General features: G+C 42.9%; 1 protein-coding gene across 1 annotated transcript; it reads left to right on the forward strand.

Moving 5' to 3' along the window:
• The first annotated feature begins 6,085 nt into the window (after positions 1-6,085).
• Positions 6,086-18,352, forward strand: Pm20d2 (peptidase M20 domain containing 2). Its single transcript, XM_085677263.2, has 7 exons — positions 6,086-6,636; positions 8,437-8,585; positions 10,198-10,340; positions 12,312-12,466; positions 14,850-14,985; positions 16,505-16,612; positions 16,776-18,352. Exons 1-7 carry the CDS (start codon positions 6,187-6,189, stop codon positions 16,928-16,930), a joined length of 1,296 nt encoding a protein of 431 aa, XP_085533389.1. The 5' UTR covers positions 6,086-6,186; the 3' UTR covers positions 16,931-18,352.
• The last annotated feature ends 493 nt before the right edge of the window (positions 18,353-18,845 follow it).

Raw genomic sequence — 18,845 nt, forward strand, 5'->3', positions numbered from 1 at the left:
CCCAAGCAGTCAAATGAGATGCCTGATTGTGTTTTCTGCCTTTAAAAGCTCGTGTTCTGGACACTCAGAACCATATCTAGGTCCCTGAATACTTGGATGTGCTCCCACCCAGTTGGAATAAAGACTTTCAAGTGGTTAAGCCGTGTATGGGTAGTCATCTCTGGTGTCCATTAACACTCAGACATAAAGAAGCAGAATTTGGAGTTTTCCCAGGTGGTTTTCATTCTTGCTTTGGTCCAGTACTATGCTCCTATTCCTCCTTTTAGAATGGTAATGTGTATTCTGTGCCAATGTATGTTGGAAGTATATGCTCTGCTTTTTGATTTTTGTCTTACATGGGTTGCAATTAAGAGATTGTCAAGAGTTTCAGAAGAGACCTTGAACTTTGGACTTTTAAACAGTGTTGATACTGTGGTAGACTATGGGGGACTTCTGAAGTTGGACTGGATGCATTTTTGTGTTATAATATAGAACAAGCCTATGGGGACCTTGGAGTGGAATATGGTAGTTTGAATATGGATGGCCCTCCTGGGCTCACATATTTGAATGTTTGGTCCGCTGGGGAGTAGAACTGTTTGATAGGATTAGAAGAATTAGGAGGTGTGGTCTTGTTGGAGGAAGAAAGCCATAGGGGGCTTTGCAGTTTCAAAAACCCATGCCAGGCCCAGTCTCTTGTCTCTCTCTCTCTCTCTCTCTCTCTCTCTCTCTCTCTCTCTCTCTCTCTCTTTCTCTCTCCCTGTGGATCCAGGATGTAGCTTGCAGCTACTGCTCCAGAATCACACATTCCTCTGTGCTTTCCATAGTGGTGATGATGGACTAAACCTCCAAAACTGTAAGAAAGCCCCCGGTGAAATACTTTCTAAGAATTGCCTTGGTCACGGTGTCTCTTCACAGCTACAGAATAATGACTAAGACATTCCTCCACCCCCAATCAAAATCCACCTTTCTGGTGACCAACTCTCCTGGTTCTCTGCTTTCTGCTTTGTGGCAGCTAGTTCTTCCGACACCTCAGCCCATACGGGTTTTTAAATTGTGCGGGACGTGTTTATTTCCGCTAGCTGTTCTAGAGACGGTGATGTGCACTGGGGACTGGTTAGGAGGATTTTGTCAACAAGATTCTGTAGTCATGCAGTCTTTCTCTGCATTCAGGTAGCAGCAGTCCCCAAATCATGCCATGGTTCTGCTTCATTCTCAACAAAATTGTTCAGGATCAAAACAGGAGAGGACACAACTACATTTTATCTACGAATCAGATCTTTTTCTCTCTTTCCATATGCTCCACCCACCAGCATTTCTAGCTGACTTTGCTTTCACCTTAATTTTCCTCATCCCCCCCCCCCCCGCCCCCTCCCTATTCCGTTCCACTTTCTGTGATCTCTTTTAGGTCACGTTTTGTCAATCTGATGGGGATTTTATTTAGGGATTATTTTTATCCTACCCAAAGCATATAAACCATACTGAAGCCTGTCATTTGTCAAAAGGTCTGAATCTGAAGCTAAAATAACATGTAATACAATGATGTGTAATTTGAGTGGTATTTCAGTTCTGTTTCTCACAGTAACTGAACTTTCTCCCCCTCAATTTTTTCTCATAAAACATCTATTTGTCAGGAATTTTCTATTTCAAAGTTTTCATTTCCTATGATGGGGGCTTGTTTTGTGAGTAGCCTGGGAGAAAAGACACATCTTCATACTTTAACACTAGACAACCCATAAGGACTATTGAACTATTTCTGTTTGCCGTAGCTCCTTCCCTCCAAAAAGGAAACAAACAAACAAACAAAAAAAAACTTAGTAGTAAATTTTGTGTTATTTCTTTGACTCCAGCCCCAGGTAAAGATGGGAGTTTTTCTAGATGCTTTCGTTCCTAGCAACAACAACAACAATTCAGTGTCCTTCGTGGCATCATAGGTAGGGCAGACAGTTGTTTCGATAGCAGATGTAGAAATGAAAATAACAGTGCAAAGATACTGAGCTGAGCTGGCCGGATTCAAGAATGCCACATGTTCAAGCCCAGCTGTGGGAAGATGCTCTTGATCTGGGAAGATGGCTCTAAAGGTAAAATCTCTTGCTCTGAAGGCATAAGTTCAAATCCCCAATGACCGTGTAAAAAGCTGAGTATGGTTGTGTGTGTCAGTTCTAGCTCTGGGCAGGGGACAGGTGGATCCTGAGAGATTGGCCAGCCAGCTTAGCCAAAAGAGGGGTGGTGCGGAGAATTGTCTGTATTCTGTCAATCATGTATTTTAATAAAATGCTGATTGGCCAGGCAGGAAGTATAGGCGGGTCAACCAGACAGGAAGTAGAGATGGGGCGATGAGAACAGGAGAAAGCTAGGAAGGAGAAAGCTAGGAAGGAGGAAGCGCATTCCTCCATTCCTGCCCAGACCACCAAAGAAGCAACATGTGAGCTGACAGCTGAAAAAGGTACCAAGCCATATGGCTAACACAGAGTAGAATTATGGGTTACCGTAAGATGTAAAAATTAGTTAATAAGAAGACTGAGCTAATGGGCCAATCAGTTTATAATCTTATGGAGTCTTGTGAGTGATTTTCTTTGGGACTTGACGGTTGTGGGATACCAAGTGGGACAGATACCCCAACAAGCCGGCCGTCATGTTATAGAGGGGGCTTCGATTGATTTAGTGAGAGATCCCCTCTCAAGGCAATAAGATGAAGAGGACACCTGGAGTCCTGCTCTGGGTGCTACATGCACACACACAGGTGCAGACACATAGATGCACACACACAGGTGCTCACACCCACCCGCCCACTCACATACACACACACAATAACAACAAATACATGACATTCTTTCTTCACACCCAACTCTAAGCTCAAGTAAAGGTCTGAGAATCTGTAAAGTCGCATGGAGTCAAGGTCTCTGTTGGTAGACTGGTGTAGTGTAATGGGCAATACAACCAATAGAGTCAAGAAGAATAAGCACCCAAGAAATGTCACAGAGGAAGGACGTATTAGTCAGTGTTCTATTGCCACAAGCAGATACCATGACTATGGCAACTCTTATAAAAGAAAGCATTTATTGGGGCTGACTGACAGCTTACATAAATTTAGTCCATTCTCATCATTGCAGTGAGCATGTTGGCATACAGGCAGCTATGGTGCTAGAGAAGAAGCTAAGAGTTCTACTTCCAAATCCACAGACAACAAGAATAGAAAGACACTGGGCCTGGCTTGGGCTTTTGAACACCTAAAGTCACCTCCAGTGACACACAACAAGGCAAAGACTAATCTCTCTCAGGTAGTGCCACTCCCTGATGACCAAGCATTCAAATAGAGAAGCCTCTGGGAACCATTTTTATTCTAACCACGACAAGGGATGTATGATCGATGCCATTAGGAGCTAGAAAATGAAAGAAAATAGAGTACGAAGATTGGAGAGAGGGTGTGCATTCAACAAAGCATCATAATTTATTAAAGAGATTCGAGAATGCAAATTACCACGAACAAGAAATCCATGCTGCCCAAAGTAGAAACTGAATGCATGCATGTGTGTGCACATACATACTCAGGAGGAACAGAGCCCAGAATTAGCTGTCCTTCCACCACCTCAGATGACAGCACTATTAATGTGTAGCAGGCGACCTAACTAGCAGCTTGTATTTAGAGTGTGTATACAAATCTGTCACCAGCTACTTAGTGTTGCCCAAAGAGAACAAAAGGGATTTCCACTGCTCTTGGCAGAGTTGCTGCCATAAAAGTTATTCATGATAATTCTGTCAATTATGATGTGAATAGACGCATTTATGAATTCAGATGTCTGTTTACACAAGCGATCAAGTGCAGTGACTAAACATTGTCCGCTGTATAATATTGGGCCCAGTATTTAGTAGGCTGTGTAATCAAATGGTCACGTTTTGGCATAAGGACTAAGTAATAATGTCTAAAACACCTGGGAGAGCATTTGGTACAGAGTAAGTGCCTTTTTAATTAAAATTTATTTGTTTTTATGTGTATTGGTATTTTGCCGGAACATATGTTTGTGTGAGAGTGTCAGATCTTAGAGTTACAGTTTTAGCTGTCATGTGGCTGCTGGGAATTGAACTCAGAGCCTCTAGGAAGAGCAATCAGTGTCCTTAATCCCTGAGCCATCTCTCCAGCCCAGAGTAAGTGCTCTTAACATTATTCTGACTTTTAGCCAGGTCACTGAGCAAATTAATCTCGAGTCTTAGAGATGCTGGAGGATTTCTACAAGATGTGTATCAGAGTAAAGTTTATTAAGAAAAATGAGGGTGGGATGGACAGAGGGTCCAGTCAATTAAAGTGTATGTTGTTCATGCCAGAGGACCAGGGTTCAGTTCCCAGAGCCCACAAAGTGGCTCACAACCATGTATATCTGTTGGGTCCAGGGGGGTCGTGCAAAGATGAGAACACCACCAAGTCTAATAAACCAGAAGCAAACTTTATTCCAGAAACCAGATCCTAGGAAAACCAGAAGCAAACTTAAAAATAAAAAAATAAAATAAAACACCGCGGGGCACAGAAGCTTATCAGCTAGCTGAGACCACAGCCAGAGATGGTGTTTGTTAGGCTGTGGCATCGACTAGTTTCTGACCCCACCTTTTATAGTTAGGACACCAGGCACTAGGTCTGGGTAAAGGAATTTTTACAACCTTGTCCTGACCCTTGGGCTGATCAGCGGAGACCCTAGGGAGGGGAGTGAGTGCTAATGTCAAGGAGGAATTTGGAATTAACTGGTTCCTGGGCTGAGAATTTAGAAGGAAAAACTTTTCACACTGTTTCCAGGTAAATCTTCAGATACTGACTGCCATACTTTATAACCTCCATTATCAGAGCTCATTAATTAAACCTTTTTATTTATCCACTGTTTCCTGGTGCCTCCGGGTGCAAACTGAGGTCATGCCTCTCCTCTGGTGGTGCCAGTTTCCCATAACAGAGACAGTGTCTGACCCAGAGGTCACATATCTCTGTCTCCTAAAGGTTAAACTCAGTTCACATCTACTGTTTATTAAGGATAGTCAAAACACTAGCCTCTCCTCTGGTGGTGCCAATTGTAAAATGACCTATGCTTCCCAAGCATCTGAGAAAATAACTCACTGTGAATGAATGATCCTTGATCTGCTGAGAAAGCTGCTGATAGTCTGTTCTCATTCTCCTAGACTTATAACTTTATATTTCTTTATTTCTACATTTTTATTTTCTTATGCCTGGACTCTTCATATCTACAGTTCCGGGAGATCGGATGCTGTCTTCTAACCTCCTCAGGCACCAGACACACAGGGCGCACATGCATACATTCAGCAAAACTGTCATACACATGAAATAAAATTAAAAATGTAGTTTTTAAAAAGAGAAAAGTGAGGTACGTCCAGGGATTTAACATCACTTTTATTATGTTTAGGGCTGAGTATATGTTAGGGTGTTAATTGAAGACAGTGTTTACATGTTAGAGTGTAAACTAGTAAATCCTCATCACTTTCTTCCGGAGACAGAGTTTACTCTATGAAGCCTCAGCTGTCCTGGAATTTACTCTGTAGACCAAGCTGATCTCACACTCAGAAATCTATCTGTCTGCTTTTGCCTTCCTAATGCTAGAATTAAAGACATGGACTACCTCAACGCACTCCTTCAGACTCATTTTCAAAGGTACAGTCGTATTTTTATGTTATCGGGTTTTTTTTTACATTATATATTGTATCTTATTTAATCTAGTTTTGGCAAATTAAGAGTTGGTAGAATGGGAAGGACAGGCTGAAGCTTTTAATACTAGAAAACCTCAGCTCACCAGTTGGGCATATCATCAATAACAATTTTTTGAAATTTGTATCACTCGAAGAAAACGAGTGCATGACTTCTTGAATTTCTTCATCAGGTAACTTAGACCCGCTATGATATGAACACGAGCTGTTATTGTCAATCAAATTTTTAGATTAAAAACTTGTCAGATACAATTCCTTTTCTTAGGAGGAGCTTAAACCCCAGCTCCACGCCCAGCCTGGAGGTGGAGCTGCATGGCAACTCCTAGCCTGGAAGGTTCCAGTTAGAGTTAGTCAGACTCAGGTTGTGCAGAAGTCACTGCGTGCCGCTAAGGGCCACCAAGTTCTGCCGAGGCGCCGAGCGTAGCCGAGGACTGACGAGGACAGCCGAGTATTTCCGAGGGCCTCCGAGCGCTGACGAACCTGGCTGAGAGCTGACCTGGGTAGAGCGCTATGGGTCCGGTGGTTGAGCGGCCGGCCGCGGCGGGCACGAGCGGCGTCGCCGAGCTGGAGCGGTTGAAGCAGCGCGCGGCGGAGCGCATCGACGAGGCGGCCGAGCGCCTGGGCGCGCTGAGCCGCGCCATCTGGAGCGCGCCCGAGCTGGCCTACGAGGAGCAGCGCGCACACGGCGAGCTTACGCACTTCTTCGAACGCGAGTCTCCAGCGGGGTCGTGGGCTGTGCAGCCGCACTTTCGGCTCCCCACCGCCTTCCGTGCCGAGTGGGCGCCGCCGGAGGCCGCCACGGGGCCCGGCGCGCTGCAGCTGGCCTTCCTGTGCGAGTACGACGCGCTGCCCGCCCTGGGCCACGCCTGCGGTCACAACCTCATAGCCGAGGTCGGGGTGGCTGCTGCTCTGGGCCTGCGGGCTGCCCTGGAGGGCGTCGCCGCGCCACCGCCCGTCAAGGTGAGCCACGCGAGGCCGAGGCGGTGTCTGTGCGGACCCCGCCCGGAGCACCGTGCCAGTTGTTTTTGGTGACAGACAGCTGCAGTTTGCTGACTAGGCTGTGCGAGCTCAGGACAAAATAAAATTTTGTAGACTCAAGAAAGAAAAGAAAAAAGAAAAAGATTTTGATTTGAGTAATTGGTATTTGCATATATAGTAAATTTTAGTCTTTAGAACTACCAGACTACCAAACCTCTGCAAGAGTGGAAATAACGGAGAAGCGAATAAATATTTATTACATAGATGGGGTCATATTTAAGGGTTAATCTTTATCTCACAATTACAAGAGGCGTCTCGGTTCTTGAAGCAGAATGTCGTGCTGGTCTGTCATCTTACTCCTCAGAAGGTGTAGTTAGTTCTACATTCTGTGAGCCAAGAACCGGCTGTCACTCAGCCGGGTCCCCCACACCACCTCCATGGCCAGTAATCCTCTACTGGATTAATCTCTTGTGGTTCTTTTTCTTTACCTCCCTTCTCTTTTATGCCTCTGGGTTTTTGTCGTATTGGGGAGGGTGTGAGACCCTGGGAACTTTTTTTAGAAAAAAAGTTCCCAGCAGTCAGTAAGAGCCCGTTAGGTTCGGAATAGGAGCAGCTCTGGCCAGGCGTGGTGGTGCATGCTAGGCGGACCTCAGAGTTCCAGAGATCAGCCTGGTCTACAGATGACTCCAGGGCATCGGGAGAGACTGTCTCAACCTCCCCCCCTCTCCTCCCGCCCCAAAGCAGCTCAATTTAAGAATTTTGATACTTTATAAATTTAAAAATAAATACAACCAGACTTGAGAAATATGCCAACTTCAAATGGTTGTTCTCAGCAAATGGTTGTTCTCAGCAAGGCTCCTCTCCTATCAGAAAATTGTAAGTGGATTCCTTTTGCTCGTAAAGCCTTTTTTTTTTTTAAACCCCAACTTGTTTCATTGTATTTTTATACATGGTCTTGAGAATACATTCATTTTATGAAGATAATTTGCCTTTGCTTAAAAAAATGCTTGAAGAAGTTAAGCTTACATATCAAAGTAAAATGTTTATTCTGTAAAGTTCTCTTTTGTTTGATTAGGTGTTTGGTGACCATTAAATCTTCCTGGTTGAACTGGTGGAATCGAATTAGTAAGTTTGTATAATAGTTGGCGGTTTCTAACCATGGTACTGAGCTTGTTTAACGCTCGACAATGAAGGGTTAATGAGCTAGGCCTGTCTAAGTGTTTTCCCAGTAAGGAATGAGAGCTAGCTGAAGGCCAGGGCAGCTGTCTCGGAAGACTTGCTCCGTAACCTTGGAAGCCTAAACCTCCCTGAACTGGTACAGACCACTCACCTACCTCACAGGGATGTTGTGAGGGTCACAGGTCACATGCAAGCTCCTTACCAGTCAAGCTATGACTAACTATGTACCTATCACATAGTATGCTAACGGGCTTAGCTTGAAGAGACTTTAACAGATGAGTCCTAGCTAATGTTGAAGAACCTACACACATAGAATTCTACTTTTTTTTTGTCTTTGTTATAACTTAGTTAAAATTGAGTTATCAGATTGGGGAAATTTTCCTGTAGCATTTCTAGCATGCATTTATACCAGATTACTATAATGTTACAAATTAAATCTTGTGACTCTGCACCATATATTTTTATTCACTGTATGTCAGAAAATAACTTCTCTTTAGGGTTTAAGGACTTAAGTATATATTCTGAATGAGTATGCACTAAAACCTATTTAATGTTTTTCTGTTACGAGTCTCTTTGTGCTAACGTACATCTATTTCCTCGTAGGTCATTGTCCTGGGAACCCCTGCAGAAGAAGAAGGTGGTGGCAAAATTGATTTAATTGAAGCAGGTGCCTTTAAAGATCTCGATGTGGTTTTTATGGCTCACCCATCTCAAGAGGATGCCGCCTATCTACTGGATGTGGCCGAGCATGAGTGAGTAGTCACATTGAAGATAAATCCTTGGTGGACAGCAGACTGAAGCGTACTCGAAACTAGGTCAGGGAGATGTTTAGTGGGTGAAAGCACTCGTGCAAGCATGGCGACCCAAGTTCTATCGCCAGAGCCCACGTCGAAGGGGTGCAAACCGAGCTCTGCTTTGGTCTCCGCGGGCACCCCATTGCATGCTTACTGCACTCCCCCATCAACACAGACAGAATTTAAAAAAGAAAAGGAAACTGAGCCAGACTCTCACACTCTGCGTTTATACATTTAAAAGGTGAAATGGCCTGAGCGTGGTGCGACTCACCTGTGACCTCGCTGCTCAGGAGGCCAGTGTGGACGGCACAGGAGGACCCTGTGGACTCAGCGATAATGATGTGACCTTTGTCCTAAACTGGCAATCATGAGGTGTTATCGCGGTCATAATTGAACTATTATAGGGGTATTAAGCAGGGGTACCAAACACAGTGTTCTCTTTTAAGTTCAGTCTGGTTTCTGGAATGCAGTTGTCCCTTTATAAGGAGTTGTCTGTACAAGGGATGGTTTACTGGACCTGGGAAGAAAGCCCTTCTCCATACTGTTTCTAACTTGGCGGTATGGAACTGGAGGGGTTTAGTCTTTTGTAGCTAGAAGGACGTGTCATTGAACCACAAATGACGGTGAGAGTAGTTGTGGTGTGGTCAGTGGTCCAGGCCCTAGGAGCCCCTGCTAGACTGTGTGAGCTGTTTTCTGTGTGGCGGAGACTCTGGGGAGTGGTAGTAGAACCCTCCCTGCAGTGTGGTTGAGCCCACAAGACCTTGTTCCCAGAGGGTGGTAGCTTAATGGTTGTGCTACCTTTCTTCATTACCATTGTGGAATTGGTACTGCGAGAGTAGAAACAATTCACTTTGCCTGGGGGATGGAGATGGATTTATCTGTGTATTTCCAGAAGATATTAGAGATTACAAATCTTTGCCAGCACTTCTGGCTGGAGGGGGCCTGCAAGCTGTCAGCAGGTTTTCCAGACTATTAGTAGTAGATATAGGCCTCATTGTCTTGATATTAAAGTCCATTCACTTGGCTCCACATACCCCACCCCCTCAGTTATGGTCTGATGTATAGCCCAGGCTTGCCTGGAGCTCGCTGTCTAACTGAGGTTTTCCTTGAGTTTCCGATTCTTCTGCCTCTGTTACCCCGTGCTGGTACTGCAGAGCGAACCCCCATGTCCTGTTTGTGTGGCGCTGGGGAATGAAGGAGCCTCAGACATTGTATATGCTAGAATAGCACTGTCATTGGAGCTATGCTCCCAGACCAGCTTTGCAGTCTCATGTAGCCTAGGCTAACCTCACATTTGCTGTATAGCCGAGGATGACCTTGAACTTCTGATCCTCTTGCCTCCCAGTGCTGGGATTACAGATTTACACCCCTGTGCCAGAGATTGAGACCTGGGCTGCATAAATGATAGGCAAGCGTTCTACCAGCTGAGCTACATCTTTGTTAATACCCACACTACACTACACTACACTACACTACACTACACTACTCTACACACGCACCCAACTGGATTTTCTTATGTTAATGACGATGGGGGAAGTAATTTCCTGTGATTTCTTCTTCTGTTTCCTAGCGTTACTGTGAAATACTACGGGAAGGCGTCTCACGCTGCTGCTTACCCTTGGGAGGGAGTGAATGCCTTAGATGCTGCAGTCCTTGCCTATAACAATCTCTCTGCATTAAGACAACAGATGAAACCGACCTGGAGACTTCATGGTATACATGCCAAATATTTGTATAGTAAATTATATTTCAGTGCAGTAAAATTATCTAATACTAATTTTTTTTTTTAAAAAAAAAAAATCAGGGGTTGGAAGCCGGGCAGTGGTGGTGAAAACCTTTAATCAGCAGGCCGAGGCAGGTGGATCTCTGAGTACAAAGTCAACCTGGTCTACAGAGTGAGTTCCAGGACAGCCAGGGCTACACAGAGAAACCCTTTCTTGAAAAACAGCAACAACAAAAATTGGGAGCTGGTGATGTAGTTCAGTTATTAGAATGCTCGCCTAGGATGCAGGGTGCATTGGGTATGACTCCCAGCACTACGTAAAACCTGTCATGTGTCATACCTGTAATACCAGTACTTAGAATCACAGGCTCATCACATCCTCAGCCACAGGCAGATACGAGGGCATCTTAGGGTAACTGAGATCCTTTCTCAAAAGAGAAAAAAAATAGCAGTTACTAGTTGTATTTACTCAGGGACTGGTATAGTACACTCTTCAAATTCTATGTGTATAAATATAGTAGCATGGTCTTCTCTTAGGGATACAGGTGTGAGCTACCACACTGATTTATAATTTTCTTTCTTTCCTGCCCTCCCTCCTTTCCCTTCTCAGTTTATTTCTTTATAATATAGTAAATCTCTATTCTTTACCCATTTTTGCTATATGTAAAATCATTTTGTAATTGTGCTTTTGCTAGTTTCTTGTCTTAATTCTTTCCTGGTGTGGGTAGCAGTTGATTTGAGATAGGCTCTCACTGTGTAGTCTCGGGCGCCCTTATATTCAAGCAGTCCTGTGTTAGCAGCCTGTGCACATACGGCATCCTGGCCTTACCTTCATTCCCTCGAAAGGGATTAGAGTGGAAAATTTTGAATTAGCTAATGGAGGATTCAGTTTCTCTCTCTCTCTCTCTCTATACACACACACACACGTTTAAGAAGAGGTCGTCTCCTGTAGCCCAGGCTATAACCAAGGATTACCTTGAACTCATGATATTCTTGCCTCTTCAAGTGCTAGGATTATAGAGTTACACAATTATCTGGAATTAGTTTGTATATATCTGTTTTAGTTACAGGTAGAAACAAATAAATCTTGATTTTGTGTGGTCCCAAATGTGTGTTTTGATAGTTTGTAGTATTTAAGGGTCTTTGTTCAGTTTTTGTTTTTATACATGATTACAGCCAAAGGCTGAGAAGTGATTGTAGAAGTGTAGTAGATTGGTATGAAAACGATTTCTCCACTGCTAAGTGTCATTTAAAATGTTGGTAGGATTTTTTCAAATAGGATGGTGGTTACAGAGCCACATATCATTATAAAAGATTATGTCAAAAGTTTATCAAATCACAACTATAATAAAGCCTACTGAGATAAATTTCCTTCAGAAAGTTTAAGATACCACTGTCAGGCTAGGCGGTGGTGACGCACGCCTTTAATCCCAGCACTCAGGGAGGCAGAGGCAGGTGGAGCTCTGTGAGTTTGAAGTTAGCCTGCTCTACAGAGTGAATTCTAGGACAGCTGGAGATATATAGAGAAACCCTGTCTCAAACAACAACAACAAAGATACTACTGTCTGTTTTGTGGCTAAAAAAGTCTGTATTTCTTTATAATTTAGATTATCATCTTTCCCTCTTCACCTCTTTTTTTTTTCTTTCTTTCTTTCGAGCTCTGGGAATTAAACCCAGACTCTCACACATGATAGGAAAATGCTCTGTCATTGAACTTTACCCTCAACCCAAATTGTGATTCCTTAGTATTAAATGGATTCCTTAGAATAAAGTACATTCAGACAGTTTTCCCTTATTATCTGGAAATAACTCCTCTCTGTGGAAGTGTTGTACAGTGTATCAAAATCTTTGGTTTATCAGTGAAGCTAGTAAGTATAAATTATTTTCCTTTTTGTAAGGGCTACAAAACTTTCTTTAAACAAATCATCCAATTTAACCTCAGTGATTTGGTTCTTTTATAGGTATAATAAAAAATGGTGGCGTAAAGCCCAATATCATCCCCTCTTACTCTGAATTAGTCTATTACTTCCGTGCACCCTCAATGAAAGAGCTTCAGGTTCTGACCAAAAGGGCCGAAGATTCCTTCCGAGCTGCTGCTTTGGCTACAGGCTGCACAGTAAGAGCTTCCCAGAGTTCATTATGGTCGGCTCCAGTGGCCTGCGCTGTTGGCGCGGCTGCATTAAAGCCTGCTTTGCTTCTATTCCATACAGTGGCTTTTGTTTGTGCTGGAGGTGGTGCTGGGAATCTCTCAGGGCCTTGCCCTCACTGGTGATGTCTTCAACCTGTAAAATGAGTTGGCTAGAGTTTTAATGTGAAATCTTTTAATGAGCATTTAATATTTAATTAATTTTTTAAATTAATATTTAATTCTTGTACATTTTCTTCAGTGTCTGCAATAGAAAATACTATACAGCTCATCTTACTTAGGCAGTAGCTAGAGGGCTTAGCAATCACTGTGCTAGGATCCCTTCCTTTTTATATCACTCTGTGTAGTTTCCACAAAGGGCACTTTATGACAGTATCTGTGTGTCTTTGGCAAAGATGTGGTATAAGTGTGTGTTTGGCTTGCTGGAATGGAGTTAAGACAGACTCAGAGCAAAGGAGATTTTGTTGATTAGAACCGTAAGTCAGAAACATTTCGGTATCAGCTGTGTGCTGCAGCATGGGATGAAGTTCACAGGTACATAAAGTTCAGATATTGCAGTCAGGTTGGAGACACAAGATCTTAGGTTTGTTCTTAGAGAGAAACAAGATCCTATGTCTCGGCCATGAGGAACAGTATCTCTGGGGCTGCTTCTCTCTCTCAAAAATAGGGGTAATATTGAAATCTCTCCGAGTTTCTGGCGGGAGACAAATTAAGTAGCGTCTGTGAAGAGGGCCCAGCCCAGCCTTCCTTTTGTTCCGTGCTTGGCCTGGCAGTGCATGGTTTGTTGGCATGGTAGTAGTGTCTGCGGTTATCGTCGTGGTCTGTACTTCCTGTCTCAGGAGGAACAGAGCAGGTAAAGTTTCAGGGTGGAGCTATAGCTTAACCTGACAAGCACAAGCCCCTGGGTTCAGCTCCCAGTTGGTGGGATGGGAGGAGAAGGTTTCCTGGAAGACTGCAGACCAAATTGAGCTTTGAAGGATAGTCATACTTCCAGACATATGAACACAGAGAGATCTCAGGCAGGGAGTGTGGTTGGTTGGAAAGGTAAGAATGTATAAACACTCGTGTGTGTGTGTGTGTGTGTGACTAGATAAATACATGGATAAGTGTAGGAGTAAGGACATATCCTCTTAGGCTATTGGCAAAGAGATTTAGTGTGCAACTGCAAAGCTTCCACAACCCAGGAAAACTAAATACTTATTCCCTTATAACTATAAATAATTTAAATATTTTAAAAGTTAGATATATGAACTAACATTAGTTAATATCTCTGGGTATTTCCTAAGCTAAGAGTTAGGGACTGGAGAGATGACTCAAAGTACTTACTTTGCAAGCTGAGAACCTGGTTTGATCTCCAGAACCCACTGGCAGGGGTTTTCCAGAGCCAGCGGCAGGTGTGGTGTAGTGCACTTGTAATCCCAGCTCTGAGAGACAGAGATAGGCAGATTTCTGTGCTCACTAGCCAGCCAGCCTACCTTGCGTGGTGAGCTCCAGGCAAAAGGAGAGAGAGACCCTGTCTCAAAACCCAAAGATGATGGGCTCCTGATGAATGTCACCTGAGCTTGTCCTTTTCTCTTTCACGTGCACACAAAAATTAATAGGGTTTATGGGTGGATTTCAATCTATATTTAAGTAGCCTTTTACTGGCTTATATTTTGGCTGATGTATAAGATTTAATTGGGTTGCCATTATTTATTCCTATCTTAGATGTTGCCAAGAATAGAAGAAATTTGATCTCTAATGTTTGATAATTAGTTTTTGCTTACTGAAAACAAACTGTTAAGTGCGCTTATGCACTTGCCTAAACCTGCTTCTGTGTCTTCATGTACTCGATCTATAAGCAAGGCCCATTGTGAGCCTGCCTCCCTAAGTGTCTGTAGTCCCTGAGGATGCCTTTGGAACAAGGCTGTGACATCAGGGACAGTTCCATGTTAAGTGTGTTGAGTTGTTTAAATGCCCTGCCTTTTCCTTTTGGAGACTGAAGTATAAGCAGTGTCCATCAGAGTGCTTTGGATTACCTGCATCAGAATTGCCTGGAGGTTCGGGTTTTAAAATGGAAGTTTCTGGGTACTCGCGATGCCCTTTTTAGGTGACTGAAGTTGATTCTTGCTGGCCAGGATGGAGTTTAGTGATACTCTGTGGTGTGGTGCTTGTGTAACAGAGCAAATGGGGCATTAGGAGCTCTAACTTTATAACGCACTGTTTGTTTTTTAAGGTAAGAAATTTATGAGGGTTTTATAACTGGGATGAAAAGTGCCCATCCTGAAACTTTTCCTGTTAGAAACTGTCACTGTTTTGGACTTCATGAATTTGAGTTTTTAATCTCAAGCTTTGTTTTGTCATTTTTTATTAGGTGGAAATTAAAAGTGAAGCACACGATTATTACAATGTTCTTCCCAATAAGACACTGTGCAGCGCATATGTGGAGAATGGGAAGAAACTGGGAATAGACTTCATCTCAGAAGATGCAATATTGAATGTCCCTTCAGGTAACTAAGCTGCTGTAGAGTGAGCTGTTTGAATAGGAGAAGTGCCAACTTAGGTTGGACAGTCTTCAGGGGTAAGGAAGAGCGGCTGGTGTGTCTGCTTCAGGCAAGGTCTTGATGTAGCTCAGGCTGGCCTCAAACTCCGTCTGTAACTGATGCTGACCTTGACCCTCCTGCCCCTACTCCCCAAATTCAGGGATTATAATCCATGCTACCACACCTGGGTTTATTGGATGCTGGGGATTGAACCAGGCTTTGTGCATGTTAAGCAGGCACACTCCCAACTATGATAATTTTTTTAATGTGTATGAATATTTTGCCTGCATAGGTATATGTATAGTATCAGCTTACCTGGTGCCCTTGAAGGCCAGCAGAAGGCATTGTATTCTCTGGAACTGGAGTTACAGGCAATTAGGAACTACCATGTGGGTGTTGAAACCCAAACCTGGGTATTCTGCAAAAGCAGCAAATGCTTTTAACTGCTGGGCCATCTTTCCATCTCCATGATGATATTTTTTTAATTGTTTTGATTGAGTGATTTATTTTTCTCCACTCCCCTCCCCACAACCCCCTCCATACCCTTTTTCATACCCTTTTCCATAATCCACACGCTCCTAATTTACTCAGATCTTGTCTTTCTCTATTTCCCATGTAGATTAGATTTGTGTATGTCTCTTTTAGGGTCCTCATTGTTGTCTAGGTTCTCTGGGATTGTGATTTGTAGGCTGGTTTTTCTTTGCTTTATGTCTAAAAGACCACTTATGAGCGAGTACACATGATATTTGTCTTTCTAGGCCTGAGTTACCTCACTCAATATGACGTTTTCTAGATCCATCCATCCATTTGCCTGCAGATTTCAAGATGTCATTATTTTTTTCTGCTGTGTAATACTCCATTGTGTAAATGTACCACATTTTTCTTATGCATTCTTTGGTCAAGGGACATTTAGATTGTTTCCAGGTTCTGGCTATGACAAATAATACTGCTATGAACATAGTTGAGCATATTTCCTTGTGGTACAATTGAGCATCCTTTGGGTATATACCCAAAAGTGATATTGCTAGGTCTTGAGGAAGGTTGTTTCCTAATTTTCTGAGAAATTTCCATACTGATATCCAAAGGGGCTGTACCAGTGTGCACTCCCACCAGCTATGAAGGTGTGTTCCCTTTACCCCACATCCTCTCCAGCATTAAGTTGACAGAAGTGATTTTGATCTTAGCCATTTCCTGATGATATTTTTAATGATATTCCTTCACCTTTGGTTGAAAAGAAACTAATAAATGGTTCAGTGAGTGTAGAGTGTCAAAATAGCAACATTGTTTTTAAAAAAAAATGTTCAGTCTGCTAGGCATATTCTTGTAGTTGGCATTTACTTTTGGAATGCCAGCCAACTCCCAAGTAAAGATATGGAGACTTATTAATTACAAATTCTTGGCCTTAGCTTAAGGTGGTCCCACTAAAACTCCTTGTTGGAGGAGGCTGCTCATTCATTCATCTTTTTCTTCCTTGTTTTATTCCAAGGCTCTACTGATTTTGGAAATGTCAGTTTTGTGGTTCCTGGGATTCACCCATATTTTTACATTGGGACCGATGCTTTGAACCATACGGAACAGTACACGGAAGCTGCCGGTGAGCATGAGGCATGAACACAGGGTTCTCCCTCTTCCTACCAAGTGTTCTCTCTAACATCACTCAGAAGTAGGAGAGGCAATTTAAAGAGGTAATACAGGGAATTAATAAATGCATTTTAGTATATAGAAAGATATTTTAATTTGTTTCCTTTATCTTCTAGGATCACAAGAAGCTCAGTTGTACACACTGCGTACAGCCAAAGCCCTGGCCATGACTGCGCTGGACGTCATCTTTAAGCCTGAGTTGCTGGAGGGAATCAGAGAGGAATTTAAATTGAAGCTTCAAGAAGAACAGATTTTAAATACAGCAGCATAGAAGGCGTGCTTAGGGACTGCTCAGGAAGCATTAAGTTTTGTTTGTTTGGTTGTTTTACCTCTAATACTTTTTCAGTGCAAGAGAGCATACTTGTTTCTCAGTTGTGGCAAGGACAACATAGTGAAGGCCCTAATGGAGTTTGTGATCCTTCAGACATTGGTCTGTGATGCCATTTCTTAAACTAGATGGCACGTGATTCTATAATGTGGTAGTGTCTTTTGTATAGTTTTACAAATCCCACAGGTTTCAACACTTAATACTTGGTGAACTGTGTTCAGAGAAGTGAATATCTCCTCAGCAGTTCAAAGTTGGGGGAGTTTAAGTCTAACTGTATCTGGTTTGATCTAGAGAAAAACATGTGCCTGTAAGACACATGAAGAATTATCTTTACTTTTAACTTTGTTTTAAAAAAGAAAATGTTCTTTATTTGCATGTAATTACTCCAAGAAGTGGCATAGGAGCAGTGTAACAGCAACAGGAGAAGTGACAGAAAAGCAAGGTGGGCCCTTCTAGGGTTAGGCTGCCATGTGGGAGAGGAGGTCAGACTGGGTGTGTTCTGCTCTCCAGTGTCCTGCACTCTGCTCACCACCCAGCAGCCACCCGCCCCACAGAAGCCCCCTAAGCCCCTGCTGGCCCAGAGGTAGTAACCGTGGAAAGACAGCTTCTTTGTCCCCATGCTGTGCCTTAACTAAGTTTCTGGCCTTCTCTCAGGACTTTCTCTTTGCTGTCTCAGCTTGCTTTCTACCTTTGTGTCACTAGAGCATTCTGAGAAAGTGAGGATTTTACCTAGAAATTTGAGACATTTCATTGATTGTCAGTAAAATCACTGGCAATAATAATCCTGGAAAAGCGGGAAAAAGTCACGTAAAATCACTAGTATCTCATGATTCTTACTTGGGCATAAATTGCTCTGTTTCAGACAAGTGTTTCCTTCTGTTTCGCCCTCCTCCCTTTCTAGCTGCAGTCCTGTTGCCCGTCAGGTACTGGAGCCGTAGGCATGAGCGTGCACTCCTGCCGTTTAGAGTGAGCTTCTGCACATGATTACAGATGTAAACCGCTGGTGAGACAAACTCTTAGGCACAAGAGAGAGAGCTTGGGTGTGGGACCCAAATAGAGCTATAGAATCCCTTTATGTATCACGTGCACTGCCACATACACATAGCTTGAAGGAAGTTCTGTCCAGTGCTTTTAGTGTGCCTGAGATTTAACAGACCTGTTTGTCCAGGCCAGTTGTGTAGTTATCTGCCTGGGTCATACCACTAAAAACGTTTGGATTTTGAAGCATTCTGGATTTGAGGTTAGGTGTGTTCAACTTGTATTATTACTAGTAAGTTGCTATGTATTCTATGACTGTAGCTAATATTTAGCTTGCCTCAAATTTTTTAAACTGATTTTTAGTCTTAATAAATTCTCTTTATTGAATGAGGTACACAGGAATTTTTTTTAACTTTGTCTGTCTGTAGCATAAATGCTAAGAGTGTTTAAGGTAGACATTGCATGTTTTTAAGAGGATGTGTAAACATGAAGAGGTCCCCACACTCTCCCAGGGTGGTCAGTGGTATAGTTCCATTGATTTATTAAAAACAAAGAAACAAACAAACAAAACTGTTACAGTATCCTTTAAAAAGAACAGTTGTCACACTTTGTAACATTTTTTAAAAGAAAAAAAAATTTCTAATGGTTTTTATGTTTTGTGATTTCTGACTTTTTACCTGAAGCAATCTTCTGAAACACGTCCCAAATCATCAGAGTAAGTTTTGATGAGAATTGTAATCCTTGTGCCAGTTAGCAACTTTCGTCATTTGTGAGATAGAATAAACTCACCACTTCAGACTCTGCGACCTAATGACACAGCTTAGGCTATGCGTGTGTGTGTGTGTGTGTGTGTGTGTGTGTGTGTGTGTGTCTAGGTCTG

Source organism: Myodes glareolus, chromosome 16 (assembly GCF_982192425.1).
Source record: "Myodes glareolus chromosome 16, mMyoGla1.1, whole genome shotgun sequence".
NCBI classification, from domain to species: Eukaryota; Metazoa; Chordata; class Mammalia; order Rodentia; family Cricetidae; genus Myodes; species Myodes glareolus.

Bases quoted from the DNA above. Each gene is read 5' to 3' on its own strand.
- Pm20d2 (XM_085677263.2), top strand. From the start codon at position 6,187: ATGGGTCCGGTGGTTGAGCGGCCGGCCGCGGCGGGCACGAGCGGCGTC. The intron at 12,467-14,849 runs GTAAGAGCTTCC...ATTTTTTATTAG, and splicing joins CTTTGGCTACAGGCTGCACA to GTGGAAATTAAAAGTGAAGC. The intron at 14,986-16,504 runs GTAACTAAGCTG...TTTTATTCCAAG, and splicing joins AATATTGAATGTCCCTTCAG to GCTCTACTGATTTTGGAAAT.